The sequence below is a fragment of the Lactuca virosa genome, chromosome 1 (assembly GCF_052849685.1).
Source record: "Lactuca virosa cultivar CGN04683 chromosome 1, Lactuca_virosa_CGN04683_v6, whole genome shotgun sequence".
Lineage (NCBI taxonomy): Eukaryota > Viridiplantae > Streptophyta > Magnoliopsida > Asterales > Asteraceae > Lactuca > Lactuca virosa.
Window position 1 is genome coordinate 33,230,550 of NC_136426.1, and position 18,865 is coordinate 33,249,414.

Genomic DNA, 18,865 nt, shown 5'->3' on the forward strand with positions numbered 1-18,865 from the left:
TAAACAGCATGAAAACATCATTTGAGTAAAATGAGCAACAATGTCATGATCAAGATCAATAACTTATCCAAAAGAAAATAAAACTGGAAATAAAAATTTAACTTAAATGATCAAAACCAATACAATTAACGAAGAACAAAAAAACACAGAAACCAATTTAACCAATTACGAAAGTAATTCAACCGGATACTTGTCAATACAATCATCCCATGGACCATTTTGCGACGGTTTCACATTTCGCAACGCTTTCCAAACCGCACTGTTGCATTTAAACCCACTCCCAAATGCAATCTGCCATACCCGTTGACCTCTTTTCATCCTCCCTTTAGCTTCGATATAAGCCAATTCATACCAAATTGAACTTGAAGAAGTGTTCCCAAATCTATGAAGTGTCATTCGCGACGCTTCAACATGTGTCGGGTATAGCTGCAGATTCTTCTCAAGCTCATCAATCACAGCCCGACCACCAGCGTGGATGCAGAAATGATCAAAAGCTAATTTGAAATCAGGAATGTAGGGTTTGATGTTGTTATTGAAGAATTTTTTTATTATTAAAGTGCAGAAGAAAAGGAGCTGTTCACTGATTGGAAGAACAAGTGGGCCCAGAGTTGTGATGTTGGTTTTCAGTGCGCCGCCGGCGATTGCCATGAGATCTTTTGATAAAGAGACACCAGTTTTTCCGGCGGCGTCTTGTTCTTGATATACGCACCGGAAAGCTTTCTCATCTGCACCACGGTGGGTTCTGACGACATGAACGAGTTTGTATTTTGCTCGTCTTTTATCGATTGATTTGTTGGAGAGTAAAACTGCAGAACCCCCGACTCGAAACAAACAATTGGGGATCAGCATGGACTTTTTGTTCCCGAAATACCAATTTTGGGTGATGTTTTCGGTGCTGACAACGACGGCGTACGTATTCCGGTGAACCTGTAACATATCCTTGGCAAGATCGATGGCAATCACACCGGCGCTGCATCCCATTCCGCCCAAATTGAAGCTCCGGATGTTACCTCTTAATTTGTATTTGTTAACGATCATGGAAGACAAAGAAGGAGTCGGATTGAACAAGCTACAGTTCACCACAAGGATGCCGATGTCTTTTGGTTTAACTCCGGTACTGGAAAACAGATTATCTAAAGCTCCGTACATAACCTGCTCCGCCTCCTCCCTGGCGGCGGCCATGGACGGACGTGGAGGTACAAAATGCATAGCTTCAGGTACATAAGTTTCTTCACCGAGTCCAGACCTTTCCAAGATCTTTCTTTGAAACTCAAGAGACGATTCATCAAAATCACCGGTTAACCTAGAATGCTTCATGAATCGTTCGTATGGAGCTTTCAGGTGATCCGGTGCACGATAGCAAGAGTAATCAACGAGGTATACGGGTTTAGGTCGGGTCATGATGTAGACAGTAGATCCGAATACCAAAACAGTAGAACATACAATCACACTAACGAGATTGTATTGTAGATGCACCCATAATTGACGAATGTCATTAGGGTTCATTTGAGATGCTTCGATTAAGATTATGATCATAACAGGGATCAAACACAAGGTCAATAAGTGAGAGATGAGATAGTGGTAACCTAATTTGACGTATTTGAGATTTACGCTTTGGAGGAAATCAGGAAGCCTGCGATGAGAGTGGCGTTGATTGATCTGAACACCGACGGCCGGTCCTCCATCGCCGCCGACGCCGCCAACACTAGCACGGTCAGTCTTGAGATTGGGGTCGCTGACTCCTCCTCCTCCGTCCATGGTGGTGGTGGTGGTGGTGGGTGGATTCAAAGATACCCAACAACAAGTCAAAGATTGGAAAAAATTTATATGGAAAGGGGTGAAATTTTGATGTTTTTGAGTGGGGGCGTAGCGTAGTAAAGTTGAATGATTCGAGAATAAATAGTATTAAGAAATGTGTGGGTGTGGAAGGAAAAGCATAATCTATTACCAAGTGAGGAATGCCCCACTTTTTTTAAATTTTCTATTTTTACAATCTTAGATTTATGAATTAAAAGTTTTTGTCATCCATAAAAAATAAAAAGGAATAAATGATAACGTAATAATGTCTTTTAGTCATCAAATATTTTGGTAAAGGTTAACACTAACACATCATGACAATATTTTTAAAAAGAACATGGTATGTCATATTCATATTTTAAGTAGCTATCTTTGAATATTACTTACGTTTAAACATGCAATTATGCTAAGACTTTTTTTAGTTCGTAATATATATTTTCTGAATAGAACTTCTAACGTATCTAACTGATCTAATTATTGATAGAGAAATCAAATATTTTTTTCCATTTATATTCCTATCAAAGGGATAATGACTTAAAAGGGTAATGTCTTTTTCGATTTGTATACATTTGGTCACTGAGTTTTTTTTTCGTCAACATTTATCCATTCAACTTGTTAAACTGTACACATTCAGTCCTTATGACCGACTACTTCAGGTTAACCGGTAAAAATGACTTAACGGGGTAATATATTTTTCATTTTGTACACATTTAGTCCTTAATATTTTTGTACACATTTAGTCCTTAATATTTTTTTTTTGTAAAATAAGTCATTTTTGTTTTTGTACTCATTCAATACTTGCGAATGATTTCTTTAGATTTTTTTCTCACGAAATATTACGTGGGACATTCATTAATGAGGTGTTTGGGCATTTTGATGCTTATGTCCATCGTGATCTCAACTACTTGATTGCTTAGGTCATGTGTGTGTTCTGAACGTCATAACTTCTTCATATGATCTCGAATTTTAACGATCTTTATATCCATGCGAACGATCTTTATGTCCATGCGTTCGTATTTTAGTCTACTACAACTTTCATTTTGATTACTCTCATTAAAAAATAATATATTTTTACTTACGTTTTTTATATCCATACATAGGGGCGGATTTAGTCTGGTCCCGGTGTTGCATCGACAACACCTATTTTTTCTGTCCGCAGTGGAAAAATTTTCAATTTTTTTCGTTTATACCTATTTTTCATGTATCAGCAACACCTATTTCATTTCGGCAACACCTAATATGTATTCCTGTGTCCGCTCCTGTCCATACGTTTTTTTATGAATACATGTATGAATGTTTATTTATTATTTTTTTTATAAAATCGTAAGTAAAAATATATTACATTTTAACGGGAGTAATCTTAATGAAAAAATGAACACGTGGATATAAAGATCGTTAAATTTGATATCGTATGAAGAAGTTACAACGTTCAGAATACAAGACCTAAACCAAACCACAAGACCTACGCAACCAAGCAGTCGAGATCGCGTTGAACATAAGCATCAACAACCCCAAACACTTCATCACTGATTGTCTCACGTAAGATGTCGTGAGAAAAATCTAAAGAAATCATTCATAAGTATTGAATGAATACAAAAAAAACTTATTTTGAAACAAAAAAAATGTTGAGGACTAAATATGTACAAAAATATTAAGGACTAAATGTGTACAGAATGAAAAAATATATTACCCTATTAAGTTATTTTTCCCGGCTAACCTGGAGTAACCGGTCATAAAGACTAAATGTGTACAGTTTAACAAGTTGAAGGGGTAAATGTGGACGAAAAAAAACTCAGTGACCAAATGTATACAAATCAAAAAATACATTACATCCCTCCTATCAAAGTAAAAAAGGTTTCCAATACCAAAATCACCCTTTCTTTAGGCGTCAACACAGTAAATAAACACATTTCCTTTGCACTTATTTGCCTCCCCGAATATCATATATTCTAACATTTAAGTATTGCTTCTAAAATCAACATAGAATAATATGGATACTCCTTATCAAAATATTAGTTCTTCATTGGATTAATAACCTCTATACTTTTAAATTAAAAACTTTATTATATTATGATATTCCAACTATTTATACAAATCATATTGTTTCTAACCGACAAACCAAGATAAGTGAGTCTTGTTTTGGATCGGTTTTATTTATTGGATACCAAATTTCTATCTAATGTAATTAAAAAAAAATTCTTTCGTGATAAATATATAAACTATTAATTTTAACAGTTTATAGTAATTGGAGTATTGGATGGCAACCGGATAATGATCACAGATATCATTAGATAAATTTAGTTGGATAATAATTAGATTTGATCGGTTCAGTTTTTATTGGATCTAGATGGTCGATCCAACTTAGATATTAAAATTTTGGAACCAATTCGATCCAATTGCAGTTGGATATCTGATATTCGTAAGTTAGGTTTAAGTAGATTTATCGGTTTAAATTGAAGCAGTTAATTTCTGATATTATGAAATATGTTGCTATGAACACAGTTATTATTTTCATCATTATAGATACACGTGATATTAAAACATGTAACTAATTTTATTTGAGAATAAATATTAAAACTGAACTATTTTATAATAGTAGTTTTCAAAGAATATGACTTACATATTTATGGGGACCGTTTAAAATAAAACACTACACTAAAATAAAACTATATTTTAATTCGATGAGTTCCATCAATCATTTTCCAGATGATAAAAAAATTAACTTTTTTCTTTCTAGGAAATCTAATATGAATTTCCATCTTTTTCTACACAAAATCTACAAGTTATTTATCTTGCCTCTTTGGTAATACCAAATTCTAGTTTGATTTTTTCTTTCTAGGAAATATAATATAATTTTGTGGCAAAAAGCCAAAAACCATTTCATTTAAGAAAAAAGCTATTAATTATCTTTTGTTGTTTAACTTTGACCAATTGAATGTATGAGATCAGAATATATCAAATAAACAAATAAATACAAAAATATAAAGTTTGTTCATTATAAAGAAATGAGATCGATGCGTGTGATCAACAAGGTGGCGACAATATGTGGTGGTGACTGCAAGCAGCGTAGTGGTAGTAACCCCACAAACACTTGTGTTTCCTCATTTCATTGTCTGCAGCCTAAATGCATTTGTAAACACATGTACAATGTTTCTATGTATTACGATAATTATTTATTTTAAATGTAAAAAATGTTCTCCTTTTAATTGAAGACAATACCCTATGCGTATAAATATCACCTCCAGTTAAACTTGATATTTTTCAAAATATAAGTAATTTGAGTGTGAATATGATAGATTTTTCTATCAATTTGTTAGAAAAAAAAGGCTGCATAGATTTGTCCAAAGAGGGAATATATGGTAATTAATAAAAATTCTTGACTCTCGAGAGGATATTCGACACTTTTTGTAGACAATGTTTTGAACCTTATTATTGAAATATATACCAATCTTATCTCAAATCTTAATTTTGTAATGGGTATAAATAATAAAAGAATGTAAATTGTTCTAATTGAGGTGTAGTGAACTTGTGATCGTGTTATAAATTTAAAATGAGCTAAACATGACTGGTGGACTTGGAAGCTGGAGTTAAAGATTTGGGTTGTATCGTCAGCGTAAAAAGTTACAAGGCTGAAACTGCAAGGACCAAGTTGAAAGCTGTTTGAAACATGAAGGGCTGAAACAAAAGTTCGGTATATACCGGTTAAGAAGACATCATTAAGTGAATCTTGAAAAAGAATTGAGTCTATATACTTTTGACCTGATATATATATATATATATATATATATATATATATATATATATATATATATATATATATATATATATATATATATATATTCGCTTATGAGTAAGTGTATCATTATGATGGATGTATTTAAATGCTATTTTGAACAATACGGTTATAAAGGGATACTATTTTGAAAAACATGTGTTGACTAGAGATGTAATATGAAACTTAATGATGAACATATGTAGTCAACACATGATTTGTTTGTTTATTTGTTTGGAGTGTTTTATCGGAACCCTTGATGAATTGAATAGTTTTGAGCACCATATGATATTGACACGATGGTCCATTGAAGTTGATGATTTTATTTGATGTATACATCTGCATATCAATAAACCTATATTGAACATATATGCAAATGACATTTGGGAATGTAATAACGTTTTATTAACAAAATTATAAAAATGGTCTTTGTGGTATGTCACAACTCGTAAGTTTGGTCCAAAAAGGTTTGAGCTCGCGCCAATAGTCCAAATGTTTGATTTTTTTGCGAGTTTGATCCAATTTTTTCAAAACTTTTTATAAAGACATAATTGCCTTTGGTAATTTCCCTATTACAATTTTTTTTAAACATAAATAAAAAAGAAAAAGTAAAAAGAAAATCTCTCTCTCTCTCTCTCTCTCTCTCTCTCTCTCTCTCTCTCTCTCTCTCTCTCTCTCTCCCGAACACACGACATCCACTATGAAGTACACAAACAAACAACCAATTTATTTTTTGGAACACATACTCGTAACACACAAAACTCATTTTGTTTATGAATTTGTTCTTTAGAAATAGATTTATGGGTTTCCGATTTCCAGGTTTTTTCTTTAAAATTTTTGGGTTTGTGTGTGTTCTTGTGTTCTAAAAAACGAAAAATGATATCATGTGTGTTCTTGGTCTCCAAGTAGATAAACATACACCTCCATCCAGTCATCATCTTCTTCACCCATCTCTGATCACTGCTAGTCTGCTACACCCTTCACCTCCGACCACTGCTACACCTCGTCTGTAACAATTGGTAAAAATTGGTCAGAGTTCGGCGGTCAAACGACCGCGAACTGTTAGGTATTAATGACCAACTCTGTGTAATTTTATATTTATAATGTATATTAAATATATTATATGTATAATTTCTTTTAGAACATCCTAAACTGCTTAAACCGTCTATCGTTGAAGACTGAATAAAAAATCAACAAAAATTAAATCTATTTGTGACGTTAAAAATAAAATTTTTCATTAAGTATATTTGAAAGTTATGAATAAGAAAAATGAATAGATTAGGTTCTCCTGATTTCATAGATATAAAGAACGCCCAAAACAGAGGTAGTATGAGAAAATTACGTTTCTTTCAAGTTACAAAAATAAGTATTTATCTGATTTTTCGGAAACAAACCGTGCATTGCTTCGTTTGGAATAGCTAGGAATCTCGTAAACTGCTTTTGAGCACATTTTTGAATTCAGACTACGGTCTATTATCTTATTATATTTTTTATAATATTTTTAACATCGACCAAAATCAGAATTCTTAAAATCTATCGAATCTGATCCTATTAATCGCGAAACTTTAAATGTAAATTCACGGAGTTTAGTATATCGGAATTTAATTACGTATGTATTTCTGGAATCACAACGACCGGGACATTGAGCAGGCACATTCGGAAAATTTTTAGAAAACTATACGATGGCACGCTTACCAAGAATCGAGAAAACAAGTGACAATTTAATTACTAAAACTTGAAAATACGCCCGAACATGTGCACCTTCTTAATAGTTTCCTATAACCTATAAAACTACTTAAAAACCTACTTTAAATATGGTGTTATGTACAATACTCATGAATGTACAAAATATTACTAACCCTCCAAATACATACATGTATATGTATATCTTACAAAGTAACCTATAATATACTTTTCAACAATATAGTTCGTAGAACCAAAATCTATGTTAAAATCTACTGAAATCTATGGAGATTAGATCATGTGCCATTCTAGATTGATGGTACACTTTTAAAGCTTTCCTGATACTCGTCATTCTCTATTTTCTTTATCCCCTCTTCTACATTTTTCTGCCAAGAAATCACCACTAGAAGTGGGCTTTTTCCGGTGAAAACAAAGAAGCTATAGCCTCTTCTTCCTCTTCTTGTTTCCCTATCAAAACCACACCAAAAACACCCCTCCACCTGCTGAATTATTATCGTCGATCAGTCCCCTATCCTTTGAGTTTAAATGATCGAACCAGAAAAGGAAACGAGGAGCACTGGAGCAGCCTTATTGCCACCACCATCTTCAGCCCGTCACCACCCTACCACCATTCCACCTCCCTCTCTGCCTTACAACAAAACACCATTGTTGTGGCTTTACTCTTTCCATCCCTCTTCACCCTTCTCCCCGTGAATCTCAACAGCAAAACACCAATTGGACTGTTTCTTATACCAACTTCTTTTCTCCCTAGTTTCCTGCCCAAAACGAAAAGAAGAAATAACAAGGAGGCTGCCAAAGCAGCCCCTGCTCATCCATTTCACTGCTACTACAATGGTTCAATTACAAAAAAAGTGAAAAAAATCGACTAGGAGGCTGCTAGAGCAGACCCCCATACGCTCACCTGTGATTATCGAACAAAACCCATCAGAGCCCCTGTCACCACCTTCGTCTCTCCCCTACTCCCTTCTTCGTGTCCCACTGCTGAAGACGAGAGATTAATCCAAAAGGAGCTCGTCGGAAATCGGATGCCCCTCTCCCCTCCTCATGATCCCACAACCACCAACGAGCCACCCACCGTCGACCACATATAACATCTATTTTCTGCATATATTTATGACGTTTTCTTATTATTTTATACTATGTTTTTATGTTATTCAAAACTAAAAGATACTTAATATGCTTTGAAATGTTCAATTACAGTTAAAATAGGAGCTGGAATGCAAAAGGAGGAGAAAGGAGCTAAAAAGACGCAAAAAGGATGTTGTTGGACAGCTTGACCCCTTATCAATGTTTTGACCATATCACATGACTCGTAACTCCGATTGACGAGATTCAAAATGATCTGAAAACTAGACAAAATTTTGGATGACTTTTGTGTTCTGAGTAAATGCTGATTCCCAATTACCACGACGTGGTAAATCGAAACTTTGCGATCGTTGAGACTGACTTGGAGAATACGAGATATACACGAGGACGACGACATGGTGATCTGATTTTCGGGAATCTATATATTTCAAGCATCTGGATGATTTTTAGGGGGGTTTACGAATTTTATTGATCCTTGGTCGACAAGAAACCTCAGAGAAGCTGTTTTGAGGGTCTAGAAGGCGGCCAAAAGGTCGTTAAGCTGACAGGAGCGAAGATCTAAAGAATTGGAGAGCGAATTCATGACGGAGATCATGTGGTTTGTTATCGTGACCATGTTTAGCATTCCTCTGTGATTCATTTATGTGTAAACTTTCTGATTTGGGTATTAAAACCTTTTACTTTGTGTTTATGATTGAATGAATCTTTGAATTTATGGTTTAACTGCTATTTGGATTGTTTATTCTTATTTAATTTATTTTGTCAAGTTTTATTGAAGATCCATATATGTTAAAGATTGTTACTTTGTTCCCTATTGATGAATCAATAGAGTTTAGATGACCATCTAACTGTGTTAATTTGAATCATAGTTATCCAGTGACCATTGTTGATTATGACTAGAGTTTTGACCAAAATCTATGGTTAGGAAATAAAGTAATGAACTTTAATGTGTGTGCATGAGTAGAATGACCATTCTCTGCATGATTTAACTCCTATGACCATTAGGGTTAAATAAGATCAAATCTTGCTTAATACGAACTAAATACTAATTTGCATGATTGTTTGTTCACTTGATCAATGAATTAATAGTTGTGTTGAAATCAAATGATTAGTAGTCGTGACCATGACACTAGTCATATTAGGAATCAGTGAACAATGAATAAATATCTATTGTATTAGTAGTTAGCCATTAATTTGAGATGTAATTTATCTAGACCAAAGTACCTAAAGAAATTTGTCTTCCAGACAGTTTATCGATATTTGATGTTAAGTGGTATTTAAAGTATTTAATAAAACTCTTCTTATTGCTTATGTGTTTTGTGTAACCTATAATCAAGCATTCTAAAATTAATTCACCACCATTCCCCATGTGTTCGATACCTGGTCTTACCACAACTATACTATTGCATGACTAGGTACACTACCTAGTGTGTTTATTAGTCCGGTTGAGATAAAATCAGTTTTATAAATGTAAAACTTGAATAATTAAAATATATATATAAAAACACACATCAACCACCTGCCTCCTTTCGTTCCATTCGTTCCTGATCAGACAAAATTAAGGATCGGAAATCCCGATCCCTTTCCCTACCTTCGACCTTTTCTACTTCCGTTCTCCCCCCTTCTTCAGACCGATCGAGTATTGGTGGTACCCTCCGTGGTATCGGCAACCGCTGCTGCTTCCGGTTGTACTTTTCTTTCCAGATTAGTTGGAGATTTAACCTACATGGGGGAGTCGGAGACTGACGCTTCCCCTTTCTCGCAACCTGCTTGAATTCGGTTGGGATTCCATTGATCACCCCCTTCGACTGATGCATTTGTTTTGCTCGACCTAATTAGAAGAGGACGAACTCCCCTTTCCTTTTGTTGGACCCATTTGCGTAGATCAGTCGAACGTATACGAGGCTTCAAACAGAAAATGGTTTTTGATTTTGACCTGGTTAAAGTCAAAAAAAAAAATCAAACTTGCATTTAAAATGAACAAAATACACCCTCACTTGAACCATTTATGCAAAATGAGTCCATTCCCCAAACTTTAGTGTATTTTATTCAAAACAAACCCCAATAGTTAAATTCATTACGAATCGGTCCCGAGAGTATTTCAAAGTTCAAGAATTGTGGATTTTCGATTTCACACGACAAGTTTCTCAAAAGAAATCAAATTCGAACAAATGGAACTCACGCTTCAAGGGTGAGTTTCTACGACCCCTCTTTTACTGTTTTAATATTTAGGGGAGAATACATGCGTGTCTATTAAAGTTTGATGATTTTCAAGTTTTATGTACAAAATAGCATCATACTTTATTATTGGTCAAATGTTTATGAAATAGCAATCTAAAAATGTGATAAATCTCCAGTAAATCTATTAAGTTAAAGTATATTGTTAAAAAACGATATGTTTATACCTTATGTGAAATATGAATATAATTATTAAGAAAAATCACAAGATTATAATTAGATTGCTATAATAATACAAGCTGAAATTATAATTCACAAAAATGACGATTTCATATGTATAAGTTAAAGTATCTCATGGAAGTATGAAAAGATATAAAAATGACCCAAAATATTATTCACATATAAAATGAAAGTACATTGTCATAAATTTTGGAAAGACTAAGTTTATTAAATTATGTAATTATTAGCTAAAATTATCAAATTTAACTTTTAATATATAAGGTTGTGTAACAATGAATGGAACATGTATTAATATATTTTTATATTAATTATAAAAATTTAACTCAATTTACTAAGTTATAGATTTTTATTGCAATAAATAACATGATCGACTTCACGACTTAAGAGTCGTTATTTGCGAAATATTGTATAATATTAATCATGTAAATTATAAATATTATGGGAATTGTTAGGTTCACATTGGTTGAAACCTGGAAAATATCATATGAGCAGCCGTTATGTTGCCAAAATTTCGTCATAACAGACAATAGAAAATTTGGAAATCCATTAAGTCTTATGAATCCCAAATACTAAAAGACTTCAATCAGATATTATTCCTAAACAATAAAACTATAACTAATCAACAGTATTATACCGGAGGGTTTATGATTAGGATGCCTAGACATATTGTTAGGACTAGGGGTGAACATTTGGACCGAACCGGACCGGACCGGACCGACGCTTGGACCAGACCGGTTATGGAGAATATTGTGGACCATGGACCGGACCGGATGAGTCGTGTCCGGGTCCGGGTCCAGGTCCGGGTTTTCCGGTTCTTGGACCCGTTTGGACCGGTACAACTTTAATTGCATAGAGTACAAGTCGTTAAAATAAGTTTTTAGGTTTGATACGATACAACTTGTAAAAATGATTATGTTTCCGTTTCATGCATAACTAATCTACCTTGATGTTATAATATTATAAGTTGCAAAATTAATTTTCCAAATAAAATCAACTAACATATAAATCAAGTTCACCAAGATCCCTTTCATATGATTTATCTATCAAAGATACATAAAATTCAGAATTATAGTATAAAATGATAGTTAAAAAGTTGAAATATTTCATCTTTGATAGCTCAACTTTGAAGGATTGTAACTCACTGAATATAATACCACAATCAACAAAATTATAGTCTAAATTTATCTACAAACTGTAAAATAAATGTTGGAAAAAACCACAGGTCAATCCGACTTAAAACGAATGAGTTATGGTTGTTTAAAAATTTTCACAGATTACAAAATTTTAAAAATGTTGCTGAAAAGCTGAAAATTTTCAGCTTTGATAGCTCAACTTTGAAAGTCTGTAACTCATTGAATACTATACCAAAATCAACAAAACTATAGTCTAAATTCATCTACAAACTGTAAGTTAAACGCTGGAAAAAACCGTGTGTCAATCCAATTTAAAACGAATGAGTTATGGTTGTTTAAAAATTTTCACAGATTACAATTTTTTTTTAAATCGGGTCCAACCGGTTCTAAACCCGGTAAAAACCGGACCGGGAAAAAAACCGGACCGGACCGGGATGGATTTCTAGAACCGAGAACCGGCCCGGGGGTCCAAAAAAACGGTCCGGTCCGGTTCACCGGTCCACCGGTCCGGTCCGGTCCGGTCCACCGGTCCGAATGCTCACCCCTAGTTAGGACCCATCATACCCACGGGACGTTCTATATGAGTTACGTTTGTTCTAAAAGCTTTATGAGTTAGGATCATTTCCTAAGCTACATGGGCTATGTTTTTTAATCACACTAAGACCGTACATCTTAGCAAAATTCCTCTGTATCATAACCGTTAATTCGTACGGAACGAGGAATATTGAGTATATGTTCTGGATCACATACTTATATGGGTTGACATCCCGCCATCGGTTGCCAGCTACAACCATCGGCTGACGAGTCGAGCTTGGATGTTAGCGTTTCCTTCACTAATTTTTTCATCACGTCATCAAATACGTGGTGTGGTCTTTCAACACAACCTTTCAGTGTTGGTGCAGAGGTGTTTGTCACAGTTCGGTTATGAGCTCATTATAGATCCCAAATTTGCCTTGTTACTGTATAAGATCGATATTGGGTTTATACGGGGTTTTTGTTCACTCATACTAGTTGGAAGAGATTGTATCTAGTGGGATAGTTTGTGATTCGAAACGATGAGTGTCAATACCATAAATTAAGTTATACGACACTTAATTAATATCACGACACGACTGATTAAGGTTTAGAGTTGAGAGAGGTAAGGTATGTATGAATAATAAGTGTGTAAACCTTTGCTCATTTTGGAGAATATTCAATCTTGTTCTGATGTTTGGACAAACAGAATTACGATTCCATCCTTGACCTGTTAGTTTCATAGTCACCATCCTTTGCATCACATATATACGGATGTACTCTAACATGCTGATAATAGGTTTCTTCCTAGCATCCAAAATCACACTATTAAAGCTCTCCGAAAATCCATTCTCCATAGTTTCACAAGATGAATTGTGAACTCTAAAAAAGGTTAGAGACCAAGTCTTTGGATCTCTATCCATAAGTTGCTTAACAACTTCAGGATTTAACTTTTCAATCTCTTTCATAACTATGTTAAAATGTGCTTCAGCTGTTGCCTTGCTTGCTCTCCAAAACAAATTTTCAAACTTGGCTCCACTAAACTTCTTTCTAAAATTGGCATATATATGCCTAGCACACTGCTTATGTTCTGCTGCTGGGAATACTTCTTTGACCGCCTCAACCAAACCCTGCATATGTACCAGGAATAGGTGAAGTTAGAAATGTAAATATTTATTATACTATGTTTAATATTTTACAAACATACCTTGTGTTGATCAGAAATTAAAACCAAACCACTTCCTTCATTCCAACACTGCAAATCTTCTGAAAGTTTTTTAATGAACCATTTCTAATTCTCCTTGTGTTCCACACATACAACTGCCCAAGCAATTGGGAATATTCCATTGTTAGCATCCCTACCAACAACACAAAGCAACTCACCTTGGCAAAAACTTTTCAGGAAACAACCATCCAAGTTAATGATCCTTCAGGAAACAACCATCCAATTTAATGATCCTTTTACATCAGGCATTGCATCCACATAAATTTTAACAGTGGATCCATGATTTGATCTTTTAATCTCCTCACCGTAAGACTATATTCTAGCATAATTTTCTACAACCGTGCCTTCAGCTAGACTCAATGCATACTTCTTGGCTCTCCTACACTGACTTATACTCACAACCGTGCCAAAAGTGGTTTTCACCTCCTCTCTAAGTAATCTCACACTCATCTTTTGATTGTTAAAAATTTGTTGGGTAAAGTGGGTACCTATCCATTTATACGTGACAATTGATCCGAATTTGAAATTCTTTGAACAATTATGGTCACTAATAAGAGACTTGATTTGGAAAGACTTATCATCACTCATCCATGAACCCCAAACCCTAAATGTACATTTTCCATCACAACATTTGGCTAGCAACCGTCTACTATCATTTTTCACAAAACATAAATGATAACCATTTACAACATCATAGTTACTGAGCATGTGTTTCAATTGTTTAGGACTCTCAAACCTCATACCTAACATAGGTTCCTGCTCCTTCCAATGCAACTTTTCATTGAAAATATTTGATAACTCAGGATAAACATCTTCATTGTCATCCATGGCTTCTTCCAACGGGTCAACCAAACCTGCATTCTCACCCATGTCGACATCAGGGCCATTATCCTTTTTGAAAAAATGAGGGCTGCTATGGTCATCCTCATCTTCATCAGCATCCATATCCTCAGCCCCATGGTCATCCTCATCCTCATCTTCATCTTCATGCTCATCCTCATCTAAATGGCCTGTCTCAATTTCCTTAATTAGTCCTGCACCATCAATCACTTCTTCCACTATGTTGTCAACAACCTCTTCTTTGTGTTCATCCAACCATTCCTACATGTTACTATTACCAAAATGGTCTACATACATAGGGAGTATAACACCACATTCATAAGCTATTGCTATAAAATCGGCGTAATCCATCTCATTGGAAATTAAGGTCAAACCTTTGGGAAAATCAATATATGGTTGGCAGTAATAGAGCTTCTCACACTTTTCTCCAGTGAACCTTTCGATAAACTCATATCACCTGTTCTTGTCCATGCTTGCGAAATCGATGTCCGACAACCTCTGAGTAATCCCCCCGGTGTAACGTATGAGGTATTTTGCGAAGATTCCTTGGAAATGCACATCGATTTGGATGAATACGGGATCCATGTTTGAGGTTTGAGGAGACGAAAGCAAGTAGGGGTTTATTGAAAGAGATGAAAGTGGTGAATAGTCGACGGAAAAAGATCTCGTTTAAGTAAAGCTATATAATGAACAGTGAGTGAACAAATTAATATTTAGCATTATTAAATGACATGCATACACAGTCAGCAAGCCAAGGGGTTTAAATAACACATATGACATAAATATGACCGGTTGACCCCTTCAAAAATGAAATAGTGACGTAATCAACCCGACAAAATAAAGTTTGTTTCCTCATAAAACCACTTAAAAAGTTAAGTGACTAAAAAAGTAAACCCTAAAAAGTTCATAGGTCGTATGTGCAATTTTCCCTAAGTTATAAGTCATTTCAAAAAGTCATAAATTCTTACTTCTTAAAAACTTATTTCCAAAGGATAGACAGAAAGTTGTTTTGAAAGTGTTATTGTTGCCTTTTTAAAAAGTTAATACATAATTTTTAGAATACCATTTTATTATTGATTTGAAATAGAAAAGTAACACCATTTTATTATTGAATTGAAATAGAAAAGGGCAAATTCTTTATTAGTTTTGACTAGCCCTAAAATACTTTGCAACTCGTTTCCGCCAACTCTCACTCTCCAAGTCTTGTACTCTTGTACTCGTGTACTATCCCTTTTGCTGCAATCACTCTAGACATGGAGCCAGCTGAGTCTCCGTTTAGGGTAATGTTCTTCTTTTCCCCTTCTCATTTTTATCAAGTAATTATTCAATTTGCTTAGGGTTTTTTTCGATAGAGTTTGCATTCCGATTCCTGTTACTTCCCCTAAGTTTACTCCAATCTTATGGATGTTCTAGAACTTGATTATAGCGTTTCGAAGCATCAATCTTTTTGGGGTAGTTGTTGAAGATGGCATGAATTTTGGAAAAGAGTAATAATCAGTACTGGCTTTGATAACATAAGTGATTCTGATGCTCTGCAGATAATCCTGGGATCGTCTTCCATTGCCCGTCGGAAAATATTAGCTGAAATGGGATACGAGTTCGCACTCATGGTATTGTTTGTTCATGTTACACACACGTATTACGTATATCTATATTTGTGTGCATATAGAAGGTCAATTGTTCAACTCTTTTCCACTATTTAGTCTGCAGATATAGATGAGAAAAGTATCAGAACTGAAAAGCCAGAGGAGTTGGTGATGGCTCTAGCAAAGGCAAAGGTAGGTTATTGTTTGAACACCATTACAATGACATATTGTTCTCATATGTATCTTCAAGTCCAGTCCTTTTATTATAAATTCTCATGTGATGTAACAGGCTGATGCCATTGTGTCCAAGCTTCAAACAAGTGATGATCAGAAGAAGGATGTGATACCAAGTATTCTAATAGCATCTGATACGGTATGTTTTTCTCTCAAACATAATCACCTGAAAGTATCAAAGTCCTCCATTCACCACTTGCCTTCTTTTTCTATGATAAACTGCATTTTCAAGTTTATAGAGCTATAGTTTTGTAATAAGTAATGTTGCTTATTTGTTGGGGATATTATGATTCTAAATTTCAGTTTATTGTTCTTCATTTGTGTTAATTAATAGTTGTTATTAGGCAGAAGGTAAACCAAAGCTCCATAGTGGTGAAGACAAGGATGCTGAGCCAACACTACTAATTACTTGTGACCAAGTATAAATCAATTCCCTATTTTCCTTAAGCTTCAAATGTTATTACATGTTCAAATGAAGCAATGTGAAGGGACATCCATTATCCATATCTAGCTACCTATTTATTGATTATTCTACAAACCCAATGAATTAACATATAAACTTTGAATCCCTCTATCCAAAAATGTTTGATTAATGCATAAACTATCAAGTATGCATTGCTATTAGCTGTTGATGCCTAGTAGATTTTTTTTTAAACTGAAAGAAAGTTTTGCTAAAATAATCATTATTTATAGGTGGTGGTCTATGATGGCACAATAAGGGAAAAACCCTCGAGTGAAGAAGAAGCACGCCAATTTATCAAAGGTTTTGATTTATTATTATTATTATTATTTGAATTGAATTGTATGCTTCTTGGTTTTTGTGGTTCTTATAAGCAGTGGTGACAGATTATTCTGGCAAGCATGCAGCCACTCTTAGCTCTGTTTTTGTTACAAATCTCAAGACTGGATTCACAAAAGTGGATTGTGACAAAGCAGAGGTACTATTTATTTTATAAACTAATGCATTTTTAAAATTTTTTTTTTGTAGTATCATAATTAGTCATAAAATCATTCCTTAATGTGGTCATTGTTTAATGGTTGCAGATTTATTTCCATGAAATACCGGATGATGTTGTTGAGAAGCTGGTACAAGAACATTACCATTGAAGTTTCTTGTTTTTAATTAATATTTGGAATTTTATAATTTATATAAATATGTTTGTGTTGATCCTATTTTAAACAGATTGAGGAGGGGCTTGTGCTCAGGGTTGCTGGGGCGTTGATTATTGAACATCCATTGGTTGCTCCATATGTTAAAAATCTGGTTTGTCTCACCTCAATTTGACCCAAAAAAAAAAAAGATAATGATTGTTATAAATAGTATTGTTTATGATATTGAGAATGGTGTGTGTGTGTGTGTGTCTGCAGATGGGGACAAGTGATAGTGTAATGGGACTTCCTAAAGCTCTCACTGAGAAGTTACTAAAGGAGGCTGTGAATTCATGAGGATGTTAGCAAAATTTTGACTTGATTGATTATATGCAACATTCCTCCACGGATGACCATATTATTCCAGACAAGAAATCAGGGCTGTATTGTAATGTTTCTATATATGATGTGGTGTACCTGTACTTAATGGTGATTGGTCAAAACTTTCTATTCAAACATTGTTGTTTGTTTGATGATGGCATATGCACATGGATCGAAAGATTTATCTCAAGGAAGTATGGTTTTTTTCTATACCAAATTTGATGAGATGAATGGTATAATACTAAATATGGGGTTATATACTGTTTATTAATACCAGATTTGTTGTTAAATATTCATGTATGTATTTGTGTTAAAATTTTTTAGTTGGAGTTGGGGGTTTATAATTTTTAGATTATTTTAATTGAGTTTTTGTATTTCGAGTTAATATAACTGTATACTTGTATTTTAAATGTAATAGAAAGGAAGGAGATCCCAATAAAAAAGTTTTGGGCCATTTATTAAAAGAGGTAATGGCCGTGGGAATAGTATACATGTTGAGGGAATAGTATACATGTTGAGATATCGATTGTTGGAAGTTTTGTGGGGGACATTGGAAAAGTCATTTGCACAACTTCTCTTTTATTGTCACAATGCGAATGAATGCACCATAACACACATCAAGATGGATGAGTTCTTCTTTTCTGTCATTGATTGTGTGTTAAGATTCAACTTCATTACAACATATAGCATCAAATGTTTCTTCATAATAGAATTTTTTTAACACATCTCATTGCAGCTTTAGATGTTTATTACAACTTTGTGCTGGTTAATCCTCATAGATGTTGCCCTCAAAGAGAAATACTTGGAAGTGGGAACCATGTTCATGTTCATTGCAGTAGTCATGGGTGGATAGAATGAAATCTTTCACCCTAGCCTATGTTGTTGGCAAGATAGAGAGTGGGGTTTTATCAAAGCTCCATTCAACAAAGATTTAGAAGACTTAGCAATCACATTAGATGAGATTCAATCCATTGAACAAGCAGTTGGCCTCACTTGGGCTGCTCGGGCATGTATTTATTCCCAAACTTCGTTGTTGGCATTTGCTAAGTATGATGCGAATTTGGAAATGTGGGATTACTATTCTTTT

The 18,865-nt window shown here is 34.3% G+C and overlaps 2 protein-coding genes across 3 annotated transcripts; one reads left to right on the forward strand and one right to left on the reverse strand.

The window, feature by feature from the left end:
- On the reverse strand, positions 1-1,892 carry KCS4 (3-ketoacyl-CoA synthase 4). Its single transcript, XM_079083596.1, has one exon. The coding sequence runs from the start codon at positions 1,756-1,758 to the stop codon at positions 166-168; it is 1,593 nt and encodes a 530-aa protein (XP_078939722.1). The 5' UTR covers positions 1,759-1,892; the 3' UTR covers positions 1-165.
- Positions 1,893-15,631: 13,739 nt separating this feature from the next.
- LOC145164989 (Maf-like protein) lies at positions 15,632-17,968 on the forward strand. Of its 2 annotated transcripts, XM_079083640.1 has the most exons (10): positions 15,632-15,768; positions 16,027-16,098; positions 16,192-16,266; positions 16,364-16,447; positions 16,653-16,727; positions 17,002-17,071; positions 17,155-17,246; positions 17,353-17,394; positions 17,492-17,572; positions 17,677-17,968. In XM_079083640.1, exons 1-10 carry the CDS (start codon positions 15,742-15,744, stop codon positions 17,752-17,754), a joined length of 696 nt encoding a protein of 231 aa, XP_078939766.1. In that variant the 5' UTR covers positions 15,632-15,741; the 3' UTR covers positions 17,755-17,968. The 2 variants fall into 2 exon arrangements, with proteins under 2 accessions (XP_078939766.1, XP_078939795.1); XM_079083669.1 differs by lacking the exon at positions 16,653-16,727.
- Positions 17,969-18,865: the final 897 nt, after the last annotated feature.

Bases quoted from the DNA above. Each gene is read 5' to 3' on its own strand.
- KCS4 (XM_079083596.1), bottom strand. From the start codon at position 1,758: ATGGACGGAGGAGGAGGAGTCAGCGACCCCAATCTCAAGACTGACCGT.
- LOC145164989 (XM_079083640.1), top strand. From the start codon at position 15,742: ATGGAGCCAGCTGAGTCTCCGTTTAGG. The intron at 16,099-16,191 runs GTATTGTTTGTT...TCCACTATTTAG, and splicing joins GATACGAGTTCGCACTCATG to TCTGCAGATATAGATGAGAA. The intron at 17,247-17,352 runs GTACTATTTATT...TAATGGTTGCAG, and splicing joins TGGATTGTGACAAAGCAGAG to ATTTATTTCCATGAAATACC.